Here is a 21,832-nt window from a genome sequence, read left to right on the forward strand (position 1 = left end):
AGATTCATCTTTATAACGCAATGTCCAAGAAATTTTATAAAGTCAGTATATATTCAGTGACATTATAGTAGAATGAATATTCTAGATTTTAAAACTAGGAGGCAGGGTGGGCGTTGTGGCACAGCGGGTGAAGCTGCTGCTTGGGACACCCAGATCCCATACCAGGGTCCCTAGTTCAGTCTTGGCTACTCAGCACTTCTGATTCAGCTTCCTGAAACGCATCTGGGAGACAGAGGAGAACGGCCCAAGCACTTGGCTTCCTGGCGCCCATTTGGGAGGTCGCGATGAGCTCCTAGCTCCTGGCTTCAGCCTGGCTCAGCCCCAGCTGCTTAAGGCATTTGGAGAGTGGACCAGGAGATGAAAGCTCACTGACTCCCTCTCTCCCTCCCTCCCTCCCTCCCTCCCTCCCTCCCTCCCTCTCTCCCTCCCTCCCTCCCTCTCTCTCTCTCTCTCTCTCTCTCCTTTTTTAAAGATCAAATCTATGAGATCCCAGTTTTTGCCCTGCTTCTGTCCTTATGAAGTTGTCCAGGACTCAGTTTATCCATAAAGTGAGAATGTCGGAGTCAGTTTCTGAGATCCTCCACATCTCAGACTGAATTGCTGGACTTCTATCTCCATTCATGGAAAATCCAGCCCCATCCTCATGGCCTTGTGTACAGTCTTGTTTTAATGTCATATACACTATGTTTTGGGCCAAATTAAGTGCAGTAACATAACACATTGTATAGTAACCCCCAGTAGTCACAGGTTCAGTGAATCTGGAAGCCCCACCCTAGCCCAGGCCCAGCGCACTGTGTTGCCTCCTGTTCTTGTCTCACTGCCCCACCCCGTCCTGTCCATGGACTGCAGCTGCCTGACTGTAGCTGCATCACAGACTGTCAGACACATCAAACATGTTCTCAGCTTCCTGCCATTGCTATTTCAGTGGTACCACCCACGCCAAGTACCGAAATACTGCGCGGCATCAAAGATCCAGTTGAAATCACTCCTCCAGAAGCCCTGAGACTCACACTGTAGAATCTAAGCACGTACACCCTACCCCGGGAACTGTTTTACTGTCACTGGACATTAGCCATGGTGTATACTACACCTTCTTCTTCTGTGAGCTCTCCCAGGACAGCGCTTAGGACTCCCCCAAGACTGGAAGCAAATTAGAGGTGGGGTGCGAACAGCAAGGCTTGGTTATCCATCGGCCATCTGTCCACAGCTCCGTGCTCACCTTCTTAGGGCAGAGCCACTGGGCCCTTACTCTCATGAGAACAGAAAGAAAACTTTTCAAAAAGCAGGAAAAAGCCAACGAGTGGGTTCCCAAGGACACCCTCAGTGGTATCTAGGGCAGCCTACCTGAAGTCAAGGCAAGCGGGAAGGCTAACGCTAGCTGTGAACAAGGACTTCCTGCGAGTCCTGATTCCCTGTGCCTCAGTGCCCCCAGGAGGGCGTGGCCTCTCCTTGTTTGGAAATCTTTGCAGAAGGGGTGAAGAGTTGGACCTCCCAGGTAGTATGCGTGCAGTATGAATTTGTAGAGGGGGTGGGACTCCCCGAAAATCCATCCTGTCCCATGATTCTGAGGCTCCCTATGAGATTTGAGTCCACTATCATTCACTACTTGTTTAAGTCCCAAAGTTTCCAGAGTCACAGTGGCCAGAGCCAGAGTGGACCTTGGAGCTCATGGTCCTTGGAGCCATCGCACAGATGAAGGACTGAAATCCAGTCTAGAGACTGCCCCATGACCCTTGTTCACAGACCCTACCTCCCTCTCGTACAGTTTCAAGTTCACCATGCATTCTAAATTCTGATTATCAACATATAAAGCAGCACTCAAAACTAAAAATGAGGGGTAGGCATTTGATGTAGCAGTTGAGACACCGCTTGGAATGCCCACATCCCATATCAGAGTCCCTGAGTTCAAGTTCCAGCTCCACTCCCCATTCCAGCTTCTACTAATCTATGCTCCAGGAGCCAGAGGCAATGATGGCTCGGGTAGTTGAATTCCTGCCACCTACATGACATACATAGATTGATTTCCTGGTTCCTGGTTTCAGCTTGGCCCGACTCTGGCTGTAGTGGGCACTTGAGGAATAAATCAGCAGATACAAGATCTCTGCCTATCTCTCCCTATCCCTCTGTCTGTTACGTTAAATAAATAAACCAAAAAATATAATGGAGAAATTCAAAAAATAAAATTAAGCACATATACCAAAGAAACCTGTCTCACAAGGACCACATTACTGTGCAATCATGGTGTTTCCTCCTTACCAACGATCTACCTCTCCCAGAGGTGTTCGAGAGGGAGAGGAAAGGGGTCCAAAGGTATGAACTACGTACAGTTCTTGCCTTCCAAGCTTATTTCTCTGTATACACAGGAAAAAGAATGCTACAAAACATAAAACACCTACAACCAGGGCAATAACAGAAGGCGTGTGTGGAGGCCCTTCATGACGGGTGTCCTATACACAAAGTGACTGATAGGGTGGAATACCGAGAGGCACAAGCCAAGGGAGTACTGGTTCATGCACAGAGCACCTCCCTGCACATTGAACCCTGCCGACTTCTCACCCTGGTGACAACTGCCTCAACGCTCTGATGTTATCTCCCGCATAGAATAATGATGGAGTAAGAAAGTTTCTTTTTGCTTCCTCACATGAAATTAATCATCTACCTGTAATGCCCACATTTGACACTGGTCCATCTGGCCGTCTCACTTGTCACTCCCCGTCTTCACGGAGGAACGACACAGGACCCTGCGCTGTTCTTTTGTCTGCTCGGCCCTTCCCGGGTTTGCTGCTGGTTCTTCCCGGGTTGGCTACCATCCCTTCCACCTCCGTGGAAGGGCGGTTCCCCCTGCCACTTTCCCCACTTCCGCGGGGGAGCGGCACACCGCTGGCCGGCTCTCTCGGGGGCTGCACAGGTGTTCCTTCAGATGGATGTTCCTGGTGCATGTTGTCTCTCTCCTCCTTTATAGTCCTCTTCCACCAATCCCAACTCGGCTGCCCACATGCCGAGTACGCTGCTCTCCTCCAATCAGGAGCAGGTCCTGCTGTTTATTGGTTGAACTAGAGGCAGCTGTGTAGAAGCTGTTTCTCCCTTCTCAGCGCCATATTGTGGGAGAGCAGATGCATAGAATAAGTCTTAATTCCAGTAACTTAGTCTAGTCCGAGTTGCTCCCAGTTGCTCCCCACATCACTCCCGAGCCATTCACCTGAATGTACCTTTTTGCCTCGGCATTTCTTCCGCGTGCTTTTACATGCGTGATACATGCATTGTCTTCAACAGGTACAGACCACACTGGGCACAGTTCCGTCTGCAATTCTTGAAGGTTACTTTTCAGCATCGGGGCATCATCTGCAATTGTAATGCTGTCAGAGGCAGAAGAGAGATGGGCTAATTAATCATTGTCAATACTGGTCCCTATTTGCCAGATGAGTTTTCCTGAACAACGTGGCCGGGAATAATTTGTATCAGATTGTATTTCCTTGCTTTATGCCATTGAGAATATGCATTTAGCATCCTGAATATCCTGGAAACAACGGGGCAGAACTGAATAGCACAGATTCATTCATTCGCATTGGGCAAATTACATACTGAGGGCTGACTTCTGTGTGTGAATTGCACTGAACTCAGTCTCCACTCCGCCCTGCATCTGCCTAGGACCTTGCAAGCCACAGCCATGTAGGCAAAGGGACTGTTTTCCTTCCAGAGACCTCAACTGGGGCACTCAGCATTATCTAATTCCTTGAAATTCCACTGATCAGGTGGATTCCGAATGGGTAGGCAGAGCCCTGTGACTGCTCAGCCTGAGGCAGCAGGACTTTGCATCCAGGAGCTGATAAGGCCTAGTGACTAGCTGAGATCCACCCGTGTGACATCAGAACGTGCCTAGAGGCACTAGTGGCCTGCGTGGGGAGGGACTCACTCACCGCGGAAAGGACAGGATTCCAAACGCCCTGAAAACTGAGGGATCCTCAGAGCCAGATGGGTGCCCAAGCACAGCTGCTTCTCTCCTGCTCCCTTTCCTTGTTCCTGATTTCCTCTGTGTGTTCCAGCACTCTCACTCAAATAGGTCCCCGCACTTATGAGGGACTTCAAAAACTTGTGGCAAGTGGAATTGAACCATGGATTTATTTTGGTGCAAATAAATCCTGAGATCCACGTGGTTTTGTCATAACGTGCATTTTCCACGAACCTTTAGAGGACGCCGTGTGCATCTGCGCTTGGACACCCGGCAAACGACTGACAACAGTCACCCTTCACTGAGCCACCTTTGTTTGTCCGGCATCTTGCCAGGTGCTCTCCGTAATGGCTTTATTTACTCCTCAGCAGAACCCCCAGCAGGTAGATGTTACCCGTGCTGTTTTAGGGGTAGGCAAACAGTGATCCAGGAGGGCGAAGTCACTGACCCCAGCTTACAAACCAGGCACGAGACAATGCCCTAGCTTCTCCTGGTCAAACACCCACCCTGGTTTCCTTTCCATCAGACGAGCTCGCTGGACCAGGCTTTCCTCTGTTCAAGGACCAGCTTAGCCTAGAAGACTTCCTGACTCCTGGTTCCATGTGAAGTCTCTCTGAAAACTGGTCCATGTCCTGTGACGCTTAGAACTTGTGTGGGGGACTGAACTGAGAGAAGTGGGGCTTAAGGAAAAGGGATGAAGCGCAATCCATGATGGCAACTAATAATGTATTTTCAAACAACTTTTGACAAAGGACTTCAGTGGATTTTGTAATTTCAGCAAAATCTACACCTCAATCCGTTCACAACTCCCATGTGTAGACCCAAGTCAGCGCAACAATGTGCTTATGCACTGTGCTGTTTGCTGGCCGAGGCCCAGCTCAGGGGGGCTTTCCAAGGCCATCAGGGAAAGAGAGGGCAACTGAGCCCAGCACTGTCAGGGTTCCTCTTTGGAGATGGCAACAGTCCGTGCAAAGGCCTCCAAACACCCACATTTCCCCCTGCACCCAAGTTATCAGGTCCATTTTCACTCCAATGTGCAAAAGTTATGTTGTCCATTGACGCTGCCTATGGGACACTGTCTCGCCGGCATCCGACAGAGAAAGCCTGGACCATGCTTGTGTGTGAAAGCCGGCCATCTCCTTTGCTGACTCTGTCCCCAAGCATTCTTAGCCATTCTTGCTCCAGCGACTATGTATGGGAGTGGGCCCATTTCCTCAAATACTAACAGCAGCTGACTGTGGAAAGTCAGTCCACAGCAAATAATTCAAATAAGATGCTCAAAGAAGCAGGGTCTCAGGGCAATCACAGGTATGTCCGGTGTTGAGTTGAGACCTCTCTAACGCCCACTTTTCACAGCTAATACGCCATGGACGCAGAGTGACTGATGGCTGAAGTGACTTCAGCTGCCCAGAGCAGGTGCAAGGCTGAGACAGGGACCCCAGAATCAGGAGAGGTGCGAAGGCCAAGGCGGGAGCCAGGGAATAAAACAGATGCCATTGTCCTCAGCCAAGAAGTGAGTGTCACTGAAACATCTCCCCCAGCCTGGCGGCACAGGGCCGGGCAGAGGAAGTGCAGCTGCCCACATTCCGGGGGAATGGGTGGTACCTCGCAGGGAGGGAGGAAGGCTCCAGGAGGCCTAGGAGGGACAAGCTGCGTCCAGCCCTTGACTCTGTCCCGGAGGACACAGGTCTAGGGCACAGCCTCCTGCTCAGCTTCCCAAGAAGGCAGTGCCCAAGGGGTGGGCGCAGGGAGGCTATGGGTTTCCCCAAGACCTGGGCACCCGGACCCAAGCAGTGACCAGGCCTGGGCAGCATCGCCCACCCCTAGGGAAGGTGCTGGTCCTGTGTCACCCCTCTGTAACACCCTCAACGTGCAGAGCCCCCCGGGGCAGAGGATCCGTGACCACGGGCACTCATCCCGAGAGGGAACCCAGGCAAACCTAAAGCTCTCCAACATGGCGGGTCAGCCGACGAGTGTCTCAGCCAAGCCCTTAACACAGGCTCTCTCCAAAGGTGCCCCAGTCAGAGCCCGGAGAGGAGCAGGTGGTCCTGGGCTCGACCTGAGACCCCGGCGGGAATGGCCAGGCCTAGAAGGCTCGGTGGGTGGGAGCCCCCTGCCCGGCCCTTCCTCAGCGCTCAGCGCCCTGATGGCCTGGCTGGAAAAGCAAACAGGCCTGGAGGCGCGCCCTTTGCACCTTTTGCAACTCGGCGGAGGCCGAGCCTCCTATAAAGGCCGCGCGGGCGCGGGCCGCGCATTCCCACCCGGGCCTGCACCTGTGCGTCCCGGCGGAGCAGGAGCGAGCCCGGCAGCGGCGCGAGGAGGCCCAGCGCAGCCAGGGAGCCGCGCCCGCCGTCAGCCATGGGCGCGCCCAGGCCCGCGCTGCCGCTGCTGCTGCTGGCGGTGCTGCTGGCGGCCGCCGGCGCCCGGGCCCGTGAGTGCACGAGGGGCGCTGGGCCTGGGGCGGTTGGGTAGGGGGTGGGGGTAGGGGTGCGGCCCCAGGTTCACTGGGGCCGCACAAACTCCGCCCGCCAGGTTAGGATGGGGCAGCAGAACGGGCTCTGGGGCGGGCGCCCCAGAAGCTGCTCCCCTCTGCAAAGACCGGAAGTGGGCAGCGGCCCTGGCAGGCGGGAGGGAGGCCCCTGGGAAGGCTGAGGCAAGCCTAGCTTTCTTTCTCCTTTTCTTACAGAGGACGAAGTGGTGGAAAACGTCGGCCCGAGCTGTCCAAGTAAGGACTGCCCCGGGCACGGGGGCAGCCCCGCCCACCCCAGCCACCCTTCTGCACCCGGGGCACTGAGGGGCCCGCACGCCCCAGTGCATTGCAAGCAAGTGCCGCGCGCCTCTGCGCACCCCCACGGCACCGCGACTCCCTACCTGCGGGTCCCAAAGCCTGGCCGGGGGTGGGTGGGGAAGGCGCTGTCACCCTGTTGGCCAGTGGACGCTTCTCAGGGACATCACTGTCCTGTTTATCAGGAACTAACCATTAATTCAAAGCGTGTGACGGTGACGAAATGCTGACTTTAACCTTTGCGCAGAAATCCAGACCCCCCACCTCTATTTACCTGGCCCCTAGGGGTCAAAGGCGCTTCGCCCGGCCATAGCACGCTGTGTTCCCCGGGACGCTCCCGAAGCCTCTGGTAGGGCAGCACCGCCACCTGGTGGCCATCTAGCATCACTGCACCTGGGTTCGCGACCCAGATGTTCTTTCATTCAAATTGTTGTGCAAAGTCCTCTTAAGGTGGAACCCTTTAGAGATTCCTTCTTTTGGGGGGAATGGAAGGGTGGAGGACGGTTCCTTGAAGTCAACCAGGTGCCCCTAAGACTTAATAAACTGCTTCAGGTATTTGGTGTGTATGAATCACAAAACTGTGGCGTTCTGAAGCTGTAAAGAACTAGATAGCACCAGCCCTTTGCCAGCAGCTTTAATTTTCCAAAGGTTTCTGGTCTTCAGATTTCCTGAGCCCCAATACTCGATCTTTAGCGTTCCCCGCCCTGTGCGTCAGATGGTACGTTCAAGGAATGCCAGCTAACTTGAACACAGGCCTCAGTACCATGTAACAGACAACTACAGGAAATTAAGTATAACACAGTGACAACCAGGTCTGCTGTACTTGGGAGAGTTCCTTCTGCTGTGTGGCTGACTCATTCCTCCTCCTTGCAGAAGATGCCACGCGATTCAAGCACCTCCGCAAGTATGTCTACAACTACGAGGCAGAGAGCTCCAGCGGGGTCCCCGGGACTACAGATTCAAGAAGTGCCACCAAGATCAACTGCAAGGTAGGCGGTCGGGGGCGGGGGACGAGGAACCTGAAGCCCACGGCTTTCCCCCGGCCAGGCTCCATCAGCCCGGCTGCCGTCATCTCAACGTGGGGGCCATCCTGTGGTTCGTAAGCCGGCCACATTGCTGAGAGGTTTTCTGCCACGGGAAATTTTGACTTCATGATCCAGGTTATCAGCCGTGCAGGACTATGGCTCTGCATCTGAGAGACGCCCAGTGCGTGAGCTGCAGGAGGTGGGCGTCTCTGGAAAGCACCGTGGCATCGGATTTTTATAACAGAACAGAAATCTGTTACTCAAAACAAACGGAAACGAAACATTTAAACACGCAGTCTGTTCTAAGATAAAACTTCACCTACTCAAGACTGTTCTCATATCCATGCACGTAGGGATCCCACTGGCTGGGGAGAAGGGCTGGGAAGGTGCCCTCCTCGCTGTGGGGCTCTGTGGCTCTGGGCTGAGCTGTCCATCAAGGTAGGCGTCGGTCACACATGGTTCTTTAAAGATTCAGTCTCTCAGTCACAGGAGCCACATTTCAAGTGGCCACTGCCACCGTGGCTGGACGCTGCCACACTGGACAGTGCAGACGTGGGACACTTCAGCTATGGCAGCAAGTTCTTTGCACAGAGCCGAGTTAACAGCCAGGAGTCCGTTACACCCCAGTGCATTGTGAGAGAGGCTCTAAATAGGCCCTCCCAGATAAGAATGACAACAATGCAAAATTAAACAAATGGGCACGACTGGATATGGACACGGTTGATTTTGGTGACATTAAGGAGCATTTGCTACTAAGACCAATGATAGCCCTACTGCTTTTCCTCCTATTTTTTTTTCCCCAAACTCCCACTTTTCCTCTGTGTTTTTGTTTTTAACCAACGACAAAACCACTAGTTCTTAGAATTAATGTGAGTAAACTTAGAACCAATGAAAGGTCATCATTCTTCCCATTCAAAGGGGCAAGCTTAAAAAACTTGTTACCCTGAGACAGGGGGAAAACAGGGCCACATCCGGGTTGCTGCCTGGAGAACCTGTGACACCTGTTGAGAAGACCTGGGACGTCAGGGCCAGCATTTCCCTTGGTGTCCTGACCAGAGCTTAAGCGCTGGGCCATGGGAGCACCTCCTGTTCTTGATGGAGACACTCAGTGTGCCGCCCCCCCCCTTCCCAGGTCGAGCTGGAGGTTCCCCACCTCTGCAGCTTCATCCTGAGGACCAACCAGTGCATCCTGAGAGAGGTGTACGGCTTCAACCCTGAGGGCGAGGCCTTGCTGAGGAAGACCAAGAACTCTGATGAGTTTGCTGCTGCCATGTCCAGGTAAGGCCTGGCCCTGTGCATTTAAGTTTCGGACCTTTGTCTGGACATTGCCAAGTGTCTTGTCTGGGCATACAGGTGTGTGTGGATATGTGGGTGCATTTCCATGAGGCTTCAGTGTGTGTTCATCTCAGGCATGCACAGGCGTGCACATGTCCGCTGGGTGGGTGTGTTCATATTAGGCATACACGTACCTGTGTGTGCATGCACATGTGCGTGATTTCGATTGAGGTTTGCACGTGTGTGTTCACCTTAAGCATACATGTGAATGTGTGTGTACACATGTGTGTACTTGTGGGGTGCATGCCCACTGAGGGGGGTGTGTGTGTGTTAACCTCAGGTATGCATGTGCATGTGTGTGTACACGTGGGTGCCTGCACCTGTGTGTGTACAAGTCCACTGAGGTTTGTGTGTGTGTGTGTGTGTGCATCGAAGGCATGCATGTGAGCATAACATTTGCATTTGGCATCCACCATGAATCAGGAAAACTTTGGGCTTTCACAACTATTACCCTCCCCTGGTTAGGTGCCCTTAGTCATCCTTTAAATGTGTTTCCAAAGGATCTCTTGCTTTAAGCTCGAGACAGTAAAACTGAGATGGTTTGTTTCAACAACTGAATTCTTGTCTACAGAGTTAAAACAGTCTGGTGCCCAGTGGTCTCCAGGGTGTGCTCCCTGCAGGGAGAAGGGGAGCCAAGGCCTTAGCGGCTCCCCGACCCAGGGCTGGCCTCCAGCCACTGCATGCTGACTAGGCCAGGGCTGTGTACAGCAGGCATCCCTCATGACTGATGGGCACACCGTGTCACCCCAGTTGCTAAATATCCTCAACCCCAGGCAGTCTGTGGGGCCCGAGGTGTGTGCAAATACAGGCAGTCCTGGGCTGTTAATTAGGTAGCATCAGGAATCTCCATCCCTCCATCCATGCCCCTCTTTTGATCTGCCAAGAAGCCAGCCTTTTCTCTGTGCAACAGGCATGCATGCTCTGTCTTCCATCAACACACCTCATCTCGTCTGAGACAGGCGTACGTGAGGGAGAGGGAGTGCAGGGGGGCGGCTGCACCTCTTCACCTCCTCTTGATCCCTGCTCTCCCCAAACAAAGGGGACCTGCTCTTGCCCAGGCGGATGTCTCTCGGCCTGGAGCTTTCTGAAGGTGCAGAACTGTGGGAGGCTACAGAACATGAGTCTGGTTCCTTCTCCTCCTTCTGGTTTAACTAGAGCAGATACAGCCAGGCCCTCAGAAATCCAAACTGTCCCCAAAGGGAAACCAAACCCTAGGATCAGAGTCTACATGAGCTTCCAGCATGGCCTGAGACCACGTTAGAGTGACTATCCAACAAATACATGAAGAGAAGCTGAAATTCACTGGTAGTCGGGAAATGCAAACTAAACTGACACAGGCATCTTTAGCACCTTACACCCATCAGGCTGCAAGACTGAAATGGCTACAGCACCTGTGGCTGGCAGGCCGGTGAGGGGACCTATCTCTCCTGCCCCTGCCTGTGGAAATGAGAGCCATTAGGCATTATCCACTCTAGTTAAAAATACATATGCCCTTGGGCACCGCAATTTCAGTCTCTGAGCCTCCAGCCCATGAGAACAAAAGCAATCATACATAAAGACAGATGAGTAAGGATGTTCATTTTAGTATTGTTCGTGCAGCAAAAACAGCAGAAGTCCAGAGAGAGAGAAAGCGAATGCCATCAAATGGGGCCATGTTGAATAAATTATATATAACCATAGAACAGCATGTTATTCGGCTTTCAAAGAAACAATCTGATAGAGCTATGCCAAATGACTCAGGGTCTCTGTAGAGTCTAATAAAGTGAGAAGGCAAGAGAGAGGAAAAGGTACACAAAATACAATGCCATTCGTGTACCACAGTGACAAAAGATTCCTGCGCCCCCGTTTACACCTACCCACCTCTCTATGCAGGTGCACGAGTGCCACACCTATGTAAGGTTGATGCGGGTGGCAACGGTAAGAAAACACCAACCAGGCTGTCCACATGGGGAGTGTGGGAAGAGAGACGGGTGTGACAGAGAGCAAACAGAGGATAGATGAACCAAACAAAAAGCTAGAGGAAATGAAAGAATGCCAAAACCCACAGAGATTTGTCCGTTTTTGAAATACTAACGTGAGAAGACTGGGGCGAAGAGGAGTCTTCCTAGCTGCCCACTTTGCTGCCGCAAAGTGGAGGAAGGCTCTTGCCGTGACTGTGTTCTCTCTCTCCCTCTCTCCTTCTCTCTCTCCCTCTCTCCTTCTCTCTCTCCCTCTCTCCTTCTCTCCCTCCCTCTCTCTCTCTCTCTCTTTCTCTCTCTCTCTCTCTCTCTGGGACAGGCATGAGCTCAGGCTGGCCATTCCTGAAGGGAAGCAAGTTTTCCTTTATCCAGAGACTGATGAACCTAAACACATCCTGAACATCAAGAGGGGCATCATCTCCGCTCTCCTGGCTCCGCCGGAGACAGAAGAAGCCACGCAAGAGTTGTTTCTGGTGAGAATTTAGAAAACCAGCGACAGCGCCCGCTAACCTGGTCTTTCTTATGCTGCAGTCCAGCCCCACTGCTGCAGAGAGGGTGGCTGCCCTAGCTACCCTGTAGTTACACAGGAAGCCCTACACTGGGGGGAAGTATCAGTGCCTGAGGTTCCTTCTACCCCTTGGTCTCCCTGCACCATCATCCCAGGCAGAGCCCCCAGGCGGAGTCTAACAGTCCCTGGGGGCTCCTGACACCCTGCCCTGCCTTTGTTTGATTTTGTTCTCTTATTCCCTCCAAGTGCAACACAACAAAGCCTGCGTGGATTTTTTAAGATTGATTCATTTATTTGAAAGGCAGAGTGACTGAGAGAGGGAGGGACAGAGAGAGAAAGAGGAAGCGTTTTCATCTTGCTGGTTCACTCCCCCAAATGCCTAGAATAGCGCGGGCTGGATCAGGCTAGAAGCAGGAGCCTAGGTCTCCAACCTGATCCCCATATGGATGACAGGGACCCAGATACTTGGGCCATCCCCTGCTGCAAGGCGCATTAGCAGGAAGCTGAGACAGAAGCAGAGTAGCCAGGACTCACACAGGTACTCTTATCTGGAATACCGGTGTCCCAAGCAGTGGCTCAACCTGCTGCGCCACAGTGTCAAAGCCACCTTCAACTGGCTTCCTCTCTCCCAACTCTGGCTGGCCAAGCACCGTCAAGGCCACCCTCAGCCTGGGGGTAAAGTCAGTCCCCCCCCCCCATTCATGTTCCTTCTGCCTCCCCCCCACCACCACCACACACAAGATCCTTCCCAAGGTCCTCCTGAATACCTGATGGTGTTTGCCCACACTAAGTGCACCCAAACTGTATCTTCCACCCCCACAGGACACCGTGTATGGAAACTGCTCCACTCACGTTACTGTGAAGACAAGGAAAGGAAATGTGGCGACTGAACTGTCCACTGAGAGGAACCTACAGCAGTGTGAGGGCTTCCAGCCCATGAGCACAGGCGCCAGCCCCCTGGCCCTCATCAAAGGCGTGGTGAGTGGCACCCTCACCATCAAGAAAATTCTGGAATGCTCCAGCTAGGAGAGACTCTCAGAAGAGCCTGCCCATCCTACACTTTACACAGACTGTTGGGCAGGACACTGAGAGCCAGACGCAGGAAGTGCTGCTAAGGCTGGGACACCTGTTATTAATTGTGCCAGAATTAGAATCAGGATCACGATTCCCTTCCCAGAGCCCTGTGCTTCCTGCTGCTCATGTGTCTTGGCACCAAACCATCTTCATCACTTAACAGTAACAGCTGTCCACCCCTGAGAGGGCACAGCCACCCACTGTTCCCTCCTGGGCAACAGTTGGTTGTCCCCAGCCTGCGGCCTCCAAGGAAATCCCAAGACCTGTGCTCCCTTTTCCTCTCCCTCAACCCATGAAGTGGCATGACCACAACTGTTCCGGCTTCCTGCCCTTCCGTCCCAAGGACGACCTTGACCAAAGCCTGGCCCCTCTGCCTCTGGCTCACTCCACCCCACCCCCAGTACTGACCTTATCTGCTATTAACTGGGGTCACATCACCTGAGCTTGCCTAACCCTGTGTACTATCTTCCGGGCCGTGAGTCACAGGTTGTCTCAGTAAACACGAAAGAGTTGAGCAATCACCGCTGTGCCTGGCAGCATTCCAGGTCATTGTCCTTGGGAGCAAAAACAGGCATTCTGAGAGTAAGGACCAGAATCAGAAGAGGCTGGTGCTCTGGCCTGGATGTCTTTTCTGAGCACCTGCGGCTTGCTCAACCGCACTCTGACAAGCTCTGAGGAAAGGACAGTGGGAGACGAACCCTGCACCTTTCCCCTTGCAGGAACGCTAAGATTCATGTGCATGCCAATAAAGGACAGCGCGTGGGGTACCCAGGAAACTGGTACACTGAGCAGACAGCAGGGCTAGGCCTGACCGAGACAGCGAAAGTATTATTCACATGACTCATTGGGAAAAGCATGGACTTGAAAAACATAAAGGACTTGCACATGAAAGGCTTGCAGGCAAGGAAGTGTAGGAGTCTCATATTGTGTGAGCTGTTGTGTGTGGCAGGATGGGTGTGTGGAGGCCACAGGCACACACTTTGTGCAAGATGAGAGATCCACTGAGGTGGAATAAGAGGAACCCACAGCTCAACTCCCCTTGGCTATGCCAGCTTCTTGCCTCCCCTTATCTAAATGCCAACTGTCCAGTTCTGTTTACTGGGTTTATCTGCTGGGCAAGACTCCCATTCCTTTCTGCCTTGAAGGCAGATCCTAAGACAGGTTCAAGGCCCGAGAGCTGAACATCCTGTTCTCCGATCTCATTCACAGATCCGCCCCTTGTCAACTCTGATTAGCAGCAGCCAGTCCTGCCGGTACCTCCTGGACTCCAAAAGGAAGCATGTGTCAGAAGCCACCTGTGAGGAGCAGCACCTGTTCCTGCCTTTCTCCCACAAGTAGGTCACCTGCTGCACCCGATTTCTCACCTGACGGGTCCATGTGGGTTTCTCCACGGCCCTGTTTCAGGCTAGGCTGTGCCTGGAAGGGAGCTACGGTCAGGTACAAAGCAGACACCATCCTTATCCTCCTTTTCAAGCTGACAGGCAATAAGGTAGAAAAGCCTTAGACATGCAAACAACTTAAGAACAATGAAAGATAATCTCAGACCCAGACTTGAAGGGCTGTAGGTCCAGAAAAGCTGGATGTCATTGCAGGGGGCCTAGATTAGGAAAGGCGTGAGGAAGGATTTGGGATTTTAACTGGAGACTTGTATATCCAAATCCATCATGAAGACAACAGTCAACTGGAATTTACTTAGTAACTGCTATATCTGTGTGCTGTGCTGTGGGAGATACAAAGAATTCTGTGGCACAGAGTTAGCCTCTACCCTTGGGCCCTGCAGACTGGTAGACGGTATAAGGTACAAATACTGTGGTGGAGGGACAACTAATGTGACCAGGAGGGGGGAGGGGCTACTTGTCCGGGGGTCAAGGGTAGCTGGATCTAAAAATGCTTCAAAAGGTAGACAGGATATGGATAGGCACAGGGATGAGGGCAACAGTACACACGGAACGGGAGAATGTTCTGGGGAGCTGGCCGTCCATGACTCAAGGTCCTTCCCCCCTTTAACCAGGAATAAGTATGGGATGATGGGTCACGTGACACAGTCTTTGAAACTTGAAGAAACACCCAAGGTCAACAGCCGCTTCTTTACTGAAGGTGAGACTCCGTCCGCGTGGTTGCTGGGAAGTCTGCAGATGTGCCAGCCACGGCTTTGCTCTTTTCTGGGCCCTGGTGAATGTCTGCTGACTCATGAGTGAGGTGCACTCTGGCACTGAGGCTGGGAAACCACTTCCAGTGAGAAAGCACATTCCTTTCAGAAGCTCAAAGGGCAGTGGCATAAAGAAAAGGAAGACGTTTCCAAAGCTACCTAGGTTCCTTTACGGTCCCAAGTGTAAGGCTGCACTTAGGGTAGAACTGACTTTCTCATCCACCCTGTAGAAGGCCTGGGGCTGGTCTGCAGGAGGTGGGGCAGGTGGGAGAGGATCTTCAGGGTCAAGCCACATAGTGGTCTCAGGACTTGATCTTTAGTACTAGAGATCTCTAGTCCAACCGTAACCCCACAGTGTAGGGTATCTAAATCTACCAAACTCTCTCTTATATGCTATCTCACTGATTTCCTTGTCCACAGGAAAGTGTGAGACATACGCTTTTATGCCCATCCTACAGAGGGCGATGTGACACAGAGAGGATTAGTAATGCACCCAAGGTCACAGAACATTAGAGGCAGTGCAAACTGAGTGCCAGGTCTAATCTAAGCCAGCACTCTGCTACACCCCACTTCCATGCTCCCATGTACCCCTCCCCCTGGCAAGGCCTCCCCGCCCCACAAGCTGCTGGTAGATCCAATTAGAAGAAATGGTGGATGAGTGCCAAGAAATTGAGCCTCAGCTGTCACTGTGTCACCTCAGCACCTCCCCTCTGGTTCTCCAACAAAGGGTAATCTGATACTAGATTCCGACAAAACTGGATTCAAGTCCACCTCTGCCTCTTAGACCCAGAGGGTTCTCAGAAAACCCAAGTTGCTCATCTCTGCATCTCAGTGCTCTAATCTTTAAGTTGGGGAAGAACATGAGCCCTTGGGGGTAGACGAGTGAGTGACCACAGTTCAGTCAGTCACCTGTCACTAAGCCAGGTATCTAGCAGGTGTTGAACACACCCAGGATAATCTCTTTTCCCCCTTGCTGACGCCTCCCCAGTTCCCAGTTTCTGGTGGATGAAGATGTGTTTGGACGATAGAAATAAGTGACCCTATTCCTTTGATGCCTTCCTTCTTCCAGGTACACAGAGGGTGGGTCTGGCCTTCGAGAACACCAAGTCCACATCACCACCAAAGCAGACTGAGCCCGTGCTGAAGACTCTCCAGGAACTGAGAGCGCTGTCCGTTTCTGAGCAGAACGCCCAGCGGGCAAACCTCTTCAATAAACTGGTTACCGAGCTGAGAGGCCTCAGCAGCGAGGCGGTTGCGTCCCTCCTGCCCCAGCTGATTGAGGTCTCCAGGTATGTCTTTAATGACTGCAGCTCAGTCTTTCATACAACCTATGGCAGCTGGCCAAACCTTCAACCCTCAACCAGAGAATCTCAGAGACCATCTAAATATCAATGCAATTAATCAACTGATCAATCAGTTACTGTTTGATAGATAGAGTGCTTGCAATTCCATGGGCAACGCACACGCACACTGCATTCTAGGCAACTGTGTAGATGTTAAGTTATAAGGTAAATCATTCCCACATTTTGATGAGCATCATCTAATTCCTGTTTCTATTGAGTGTACCCTGGAAAGTTTGAGAAGATAAGCCACCTGTGCCCTATGGAAGATTACAGGCCAATGGAGAGAGAACTCAAGCAAACAAACGTGATTTCTCTACATGTGAGGTCACTGGCTCACAGTGCTAGGAAGGTTATGAAGGTTATGAAGGGACAGAGGCCAGGAATGAGACCATGTCAACGTTTGCCAGGCATGTTCTGTGTCCTAACCAAAGGACAGTAATAAGAGTCTCTTCATTTGGCTACAGGTTCAGGGGTCCTTCTGCAGACTTTCCTCAACGGTGCTCCTACAGTGGGTGGTACCCCTAGGGAAGGAGTCAAGGTTCCTGGGTTCCAAGCTGGAGGTTGAAGGATGGCTTGATTTGGATAGAGAATGAGGGGAATAGGGCACTCCTGGCAGAGACACGCCATGGGTTCTACATAACTCTCTGTACTTCTCTTCTCAGCCCCATCACTTTGCAAGCCTTAGTTCAGTGCGGACAGCCCCAGTGTTACACTCACATCCTCCAGTGGCTGAAAAGTGTAGACGCCAACCCGCTGCTGATAGATGTTGTCACCTACTTGCTGGCCTTGATCCCAGAGCCCTCAGAACAGAGGCTACAGGAGATCTTCAGTGTGACCAAGGAACAGCAGAGCCGGGCTACCTTTTATGCGCTGAGCCATGTGGTCAACAGGTGAGTCTTCAGACTGTATTGCTCTGCCTAGGAGCAGAGAAAAACCCACAGCTCTGTATGAATGTGTGCCCCTCCCTCCACTTTCAAGCCCTGCTGCTCTCTCTCTTTTCTACAGATCATTTTGAAATGACTTGAAAGAAGAAATCAGTAGACAAGTCTGGAGGTTAATCAAACCTCACAGTGAGTTCTAATTCTCCTCTCTTATTCTGTAGCTATCACATGACAACCCGTAGGGTGACCCAGGGCCTGCAGGACATTGCTGACTACCTGGTGGAGCAGATTGGCACAGAGTGCAATGGAGATGAAGACCGCACCTACCTGATTCTCAGGGTACTTTCAGGCTTTTGTGTCAAATGCGCTATGTCACAGATGCTTTTCCCACACACCTCTTACTTATCCTACACCCTGATCAATTCTTTCCCCTAATGCAGGCCATCGGAAATATGGGCAGAACCATGGAGCAGGTAACACCAAGAGTGAAGAATTCTGTCCTGAAATGCATCAAAAGTACAAAGCCATCCCTGCTGATTCAGAAAGCCGCCATCCAGGCCCTGAGGAAGATGGAAATTACAGACGAGGTAAAATCCACAGAGAAGGTCTGAAAGTGAATGTTTGTTCAGATGAACAGGGATTTGGACGGCACAAGGGGAATGAGATTTTAAACTTCATCACTCTGGTGACTTTCTTCTAGTCTTTTCGAGTTGCATATTTCAACAAGTCTATTGACTTGAGTGCCAAGCACGTGTGGCATGCGAGCTCGCTGCTCCTGCAGCAAGTAGAACACAGAACTGCGCTGCCTGCCGGCCTCCTTTCATCACGGCCGTCTTGGGAAAACATGCTTAATTGTCCCAAGTGCCCCCAGACCAGGACAGTGAACCAGGCCCCTGCTTACACGGCAAGGACTCCAGAGCTTTGCAGACTGCCGCATTTATTAGCCCCTACTTCTCACTAACCCTTTCCACTCTGATCCTCACATTGAAAGAACAATGTTAAAACAACTTTATCTTCACTCAGTGGCAGATCTCATAGCAAGTCATAGTTAGTATGCCCTAACGCATCTGAATTCACATTTTTGATGGGAGTCTTCTGAGAGTCCTATCTTGAGCTGGTTGCTCTGGGGGAAAGTGTGAGAAGATTCAGTACCAGCATGTGAAGTTATTAGGAAGACACTAGACTTGCACAGAAGAAAGAGCTAGCAAGTCATGCCAGTGTTGGTCATACACAGTCTACACTCAACCAAAGGACACCCATAACAGTCTTCTCTCTGGGCTGCAGGTCCAGGGTGTCCTTCTTCAGACTTTCCTCAATGATACTTCTCCAGTGGACAAGCGACTGGCTGCCTATCTCATGCTGATCAGGGGAGCTTCCCAGTCAGCTATTAACCAAATTGCCCAACTTCTCCCCGGGGAACGGAATGAGCAGGTGAAGAACTTTGTGGCTTCCCACCTTGCCAACATCTTGAACTCAGAAGAACTGTACATCCAAGAGTAAGTAAGAGTAATCGCCCCATACCCATCTGCTTCTGAGGGCCCAGGGCTAGAATTCCAGGCCTCAATTCAGGTAGAGCTACTGCCTCCCCTTCATGGAGTGTGCTTTCTTCTGCAACAAACCCTTGTGCAAATGTGCAGCAGAGCCTAAGCCAAAGATCTAGGAGAATGCTACCCATATATTAAAATTGCAACTAGAGGGGCACTAGGTTAACCCTCTGCCTGCAGCGTCAGCATCCCATATGGGCGCCGGTTCTAGTCCCGGTTGCTCCTCTTCCAGTCCAGCTCTCTGCTGTGGCCTGCGAAAGCACTAAAAGATGGCCCAATGCTTGGGCCCCTATACCCGCATGGGAGACCAGGAAGAAGCACCTGGCTCCTGGCTTCAGATCAGCGCAGCTCCGGCCATTGCGGCCATTTGGGAAGTGAACCAATGGAAGGAAGACCTTTCTCTCTGTCTCTCTCTCACACTGTCTGTAACTCTAGCTGTCAAATAAATAAATAAAATCTTTTAAAAATTTTTTAAAAATTGCAACTAGAAATCCATACTTTCTTGTGGTATAAGAGACAGTGGGTAAGTCACATAGTGTGTGGGCTCAAAATATGTTTCTTCTTTCCATACAGTCTGAAAAATGTAGTGAAAGAAGCTCTAAGAGAATCTCAACTTCCAACTGTCATGGACTTCAGAAAATTTTCCCGGAACTATCAACTTTCCAAATCTGTTTCACTCCCATCACTTGACCCAGTCTCAGCCAAAATCGAAGGGAATATGATTTTTGATCCAAATAATTACCTTCCTAAAGAAAGCATGCTGAAAACGACCCTTACTGTCTTTGGATTTGCTCCAGCTGACCTTTTCGAGGTATGCATGAGACTGAAGCAGAGTCATAAGTTCTCTAGTCCATTCTGAATGACACCATAAGAAGAAAGCTAAGGGAGCCACAATCCAGCCTGGGCAGGAGCAGGAACCATCAGGCAGTCTGTACCGCCCCTTTGAGGCTCATCTACCTCTCCCCTCACAAGGGGTCCTCTGAAGCAATTCTTAGTGATAATGGAAATGCAGATATGCCAGAGAAGCCCTGCAATCCAAAATCCATGGAAATCCATGGACTGTGTAGTCATATCTGGTTCAAACACCAAATCCACTCTCAACTCTGAATCCCTGGTTCAATTATTTATCCTCTCTGAACTTCTGCCACCTCTTCTAGAAAAAGGTGAATGCATCCTAAGATTCTAGTGGGATTTAAATAAGACACCTGATGTGAAGTGTTAAGCTCAGCTCCTGCCCCATGGTAGTGATCAAACACTGGTATAATTAAATGGACATAGAGGGGACTAGGAGACCAACATATAACAGCAATAAAACCCAATGGGTTTTTCTTGCCTGATTTTTTTTTTATCAGATTGGCTTAGAAGGAAAAGGATTTGAGCCAACGCTGGAAGCTCTTTTTGGAAAGCAAGGATTTTTCCCAGACAGTGTCAATAAGGCTTTGTATTGGGTTGATGGTCAAGTTCCTGATTATGTTTCCAAAGTCTTGATGGACCACTTTGGCTACACCAAGGGAGATAAGCGTGAACAGGTAGGTATTTGCTGAGTAGCCCCCCCAAGGAAAATGTTTGAGTCTCAATGCCAAAACTTTATGTTCTAAGCCTGGGAGTCACACAGGTTCTGTGTGACGGAAGTGATCCTCACTAACCAGTCCTGTGTGGGTGAGGGGTAAAAACCAGTGTCCCCTGCAGCTCAGAGCCCTCGAAAGCGTCCCAGGCACCAGACTCACCAGAGGCACTCTAGCACAGTGACGCGCTTGTCAATTCTGAGCATGGGTTCGAATTCCAGCCTCACTATCTTCAAGCCTTGTACACCTGCTTGATGTTAGGTGTGTCTGTTTCTGCATCCCCAGAGAACTACTTATAATCCATAGGGACTAAGGGGCTATTGAACAACTAAGGGACATAAGGTTTTTAAAGATTAAGTGAAATAAGATATTTAATATGCTAAGCATAGGCCGGCACTGTGGCTCAATAGGCTAATCCTCTGCCTTGCGGCACCGGCACACCGGGTTCTAGTCCTGGTCGGGGCGCCGGATGCTGTCCCGGTTGCCCCTCTTCCAGGCCAGCTCTCTGCTATGGCCCGGGAGTGCAGTGGAGGATGGCCCAAGTGCTTGGGCCCTGCACCCCATGGGAGACCAGGAGAAGCACCTGGCTCCTGGCTTCGGATCAGTGCGATGCACCGGCCACAGTGCACCGGCTGCGGCAGCCATTGGAGGGTGAACCAACGGCAAAAGGAAGACCTTTCTCTCTGTCTCTCTCTCTCTCTCACTGTCCACTCTGCCTGTCAAAAATTAAAAAAATAAAAATTAAAAAATTAAAAAATGCTAAGCATAGTACCTGAGCCTGATAAGCAGATCTAAGTTTTAGATTAATATTTTCAATATTGTTACCTGCTTTCTTTGGCTCTTAATCATATCAGTGTACTAGCTGGTTCAAATGGTTCAAAAGAGCCACTTTAGAGCTAGCAATGACACCCCTCCCTTTAAGGAGTAGAACATGGGTTGTATGTTCAGAAGTTTCTTATTCTTTAATTCATTGCCAGTCAAAGTGTGGTCCGGTGATGAGCACTGTATGAGGACTCATCGGAAATGCAGGCCTCACTCAGGATCTGCTAAATCCACAGCTACATTTCAGTGAGACCTTGAGTGACAGGGGTGCACATTCACGTGAGAAGTGAGAGTAGTTACTCCCATGCTCACCGATGGCTTCACTTCCTTCTTCTAATTTACTGACCTCTGCTGTAGGCTGAAGTTCTCTGACGCTGTTTTGAACCTGTCAGTCTGTCTTTACTTTCTCTGCACCTGGGCATCAGTCTGGGAATTCTTGTCTATAAGAAACACTTATCTAGGATCAGATGTTTGTCAAGCTTTGGCTCACATTTACATAACAGCCACATTTTCTCAAAAAACATGCAGTAGTTTTCCCTAGTCAAAGGGGAAAGAGCTAGGTAGGGGAGAGGGTGGATTCAGGGGCCTTCTTCCACTGCAGAGCCCCAGGGAGCCTGGCACCTGGAGAAATGGGATTCCCCTCACTTCCGCTGCACTTTTTCATGTTAATAACTTTGGAAGCACCACTGTCCCTGATAATACCTCACTCTTTCTCATGTCTGTTCAGAGGAACTCTCTTTCAGTCAAAGTTGGGTGCCTGATTTGCATGTCTGCCCTGTGTCCCCACTTTGAGTGTTTGTGTTCAGGCCCATCAAGGCTAGAGCAGACAGGCCCTGCATCAGGAGGATGGAGGGGTCTGGACCATGCTGACAGCTCACTGGACACTTTGTCATT

The 21,832-nt window shown here is 51.1% G+C and overlaps 2 protein-coding genes across 7 annotated transcripts in view; one reads left to right on the top strand and one right to left on the bottom strand.

Annotated features, from left to right (window-relative positions):
- Positions 1–21,832, bottom strand: part of TDRD15 (tudor domain containing 15) — a 462,408-nt gene that overhangs the window by 371,610 nt on the left and 68,966 nt on the right. For 5 of the 6 annotated variants that reach the window (XM_070069382.1, XM_070069381.1, XM_070069380.1 and 2 more), the window contains exon 2: positions 3,210–3,356. The gene's annotated coding sequence lies outside the window, so the exon portion shown is untranslated. Of the gene's footprint in view, positions 1–3,209; positions 3,357–6,820; positions 6,982–21,832 lie in introns of those variants that run through there. The other variant, XM_070069383.1, reaches the window with a different exon arrangement.
- APOB (apolipoprotein B) overlaps positions 6,193–21,832 on the top strand; it is a 39,019-nt gene continuing 23,379 nt past the window's right edge. The window contains exons 1-15 of the mRNA XM_008254783.4: positions 6,193–6,380; positions 6,636–6,674; positions 7,608–7,723; positions 8,892–9,037; positions 11,372–11,525; positions 12,383–12,538; positions 13,844–13,968; positions 14,646–14,731; positions 15,853–16,072; positions 16,789–17,016; positions 17,229–17,346; positions 17,448–17,594; positions 18,292–18,503; positions 19,125–19,362; positions 19,904–20,080. Of these exons, the coding sequence (XP_008253005.3) occupies positions 6,308–6,380; positions 6,636–6,674; positions 7,608–7,723; positions 8,892–9,037; positions 11,372–11,525; positions 12,383–12,538; positions 13,844–13,968; positions 14,646–14,731; positions 15,853–16,072; positions 16,789–17,016; positions 17,229–17,346; positions 17,448–17,594; positions 18,292–18,503; positions 19,125–19,362; positions 19,904–20,080 (2,235 nt within the window). The 5' untranslated portion in view covers positions 6,193–6,307. The remainder of the gene's footprint in view (positions 6,381–6,635; positions 6,675–7,607; positions 7,724–8,891; positions 9,038–11,371; positions 11,526–12,382; positions 12,539–13,843; positions 13,969–14,645; positions 14,732–15,852; positions 16,073–16,788; positions 17,017–17,228; positions 17,347–17,447; positions 17,595–18,291; positions 18,504–19,124; positions 19,363–19,903; positions 20,081–21,832) is intronic.

This window comes from Oryctolagus cuniculus, chromosome 2 (assembly GCF_964237555.1).
Source record: "Oryctolagus cuniculus chromosome 2, mOryCun1.1, whole genome shotgun sequence".
NCBI lineage: Eukaryota > Metazoa > Chordata > Mammalia > Lagomorpha > Leporidae > Oryctolagus > Oryctolagus cuniculus.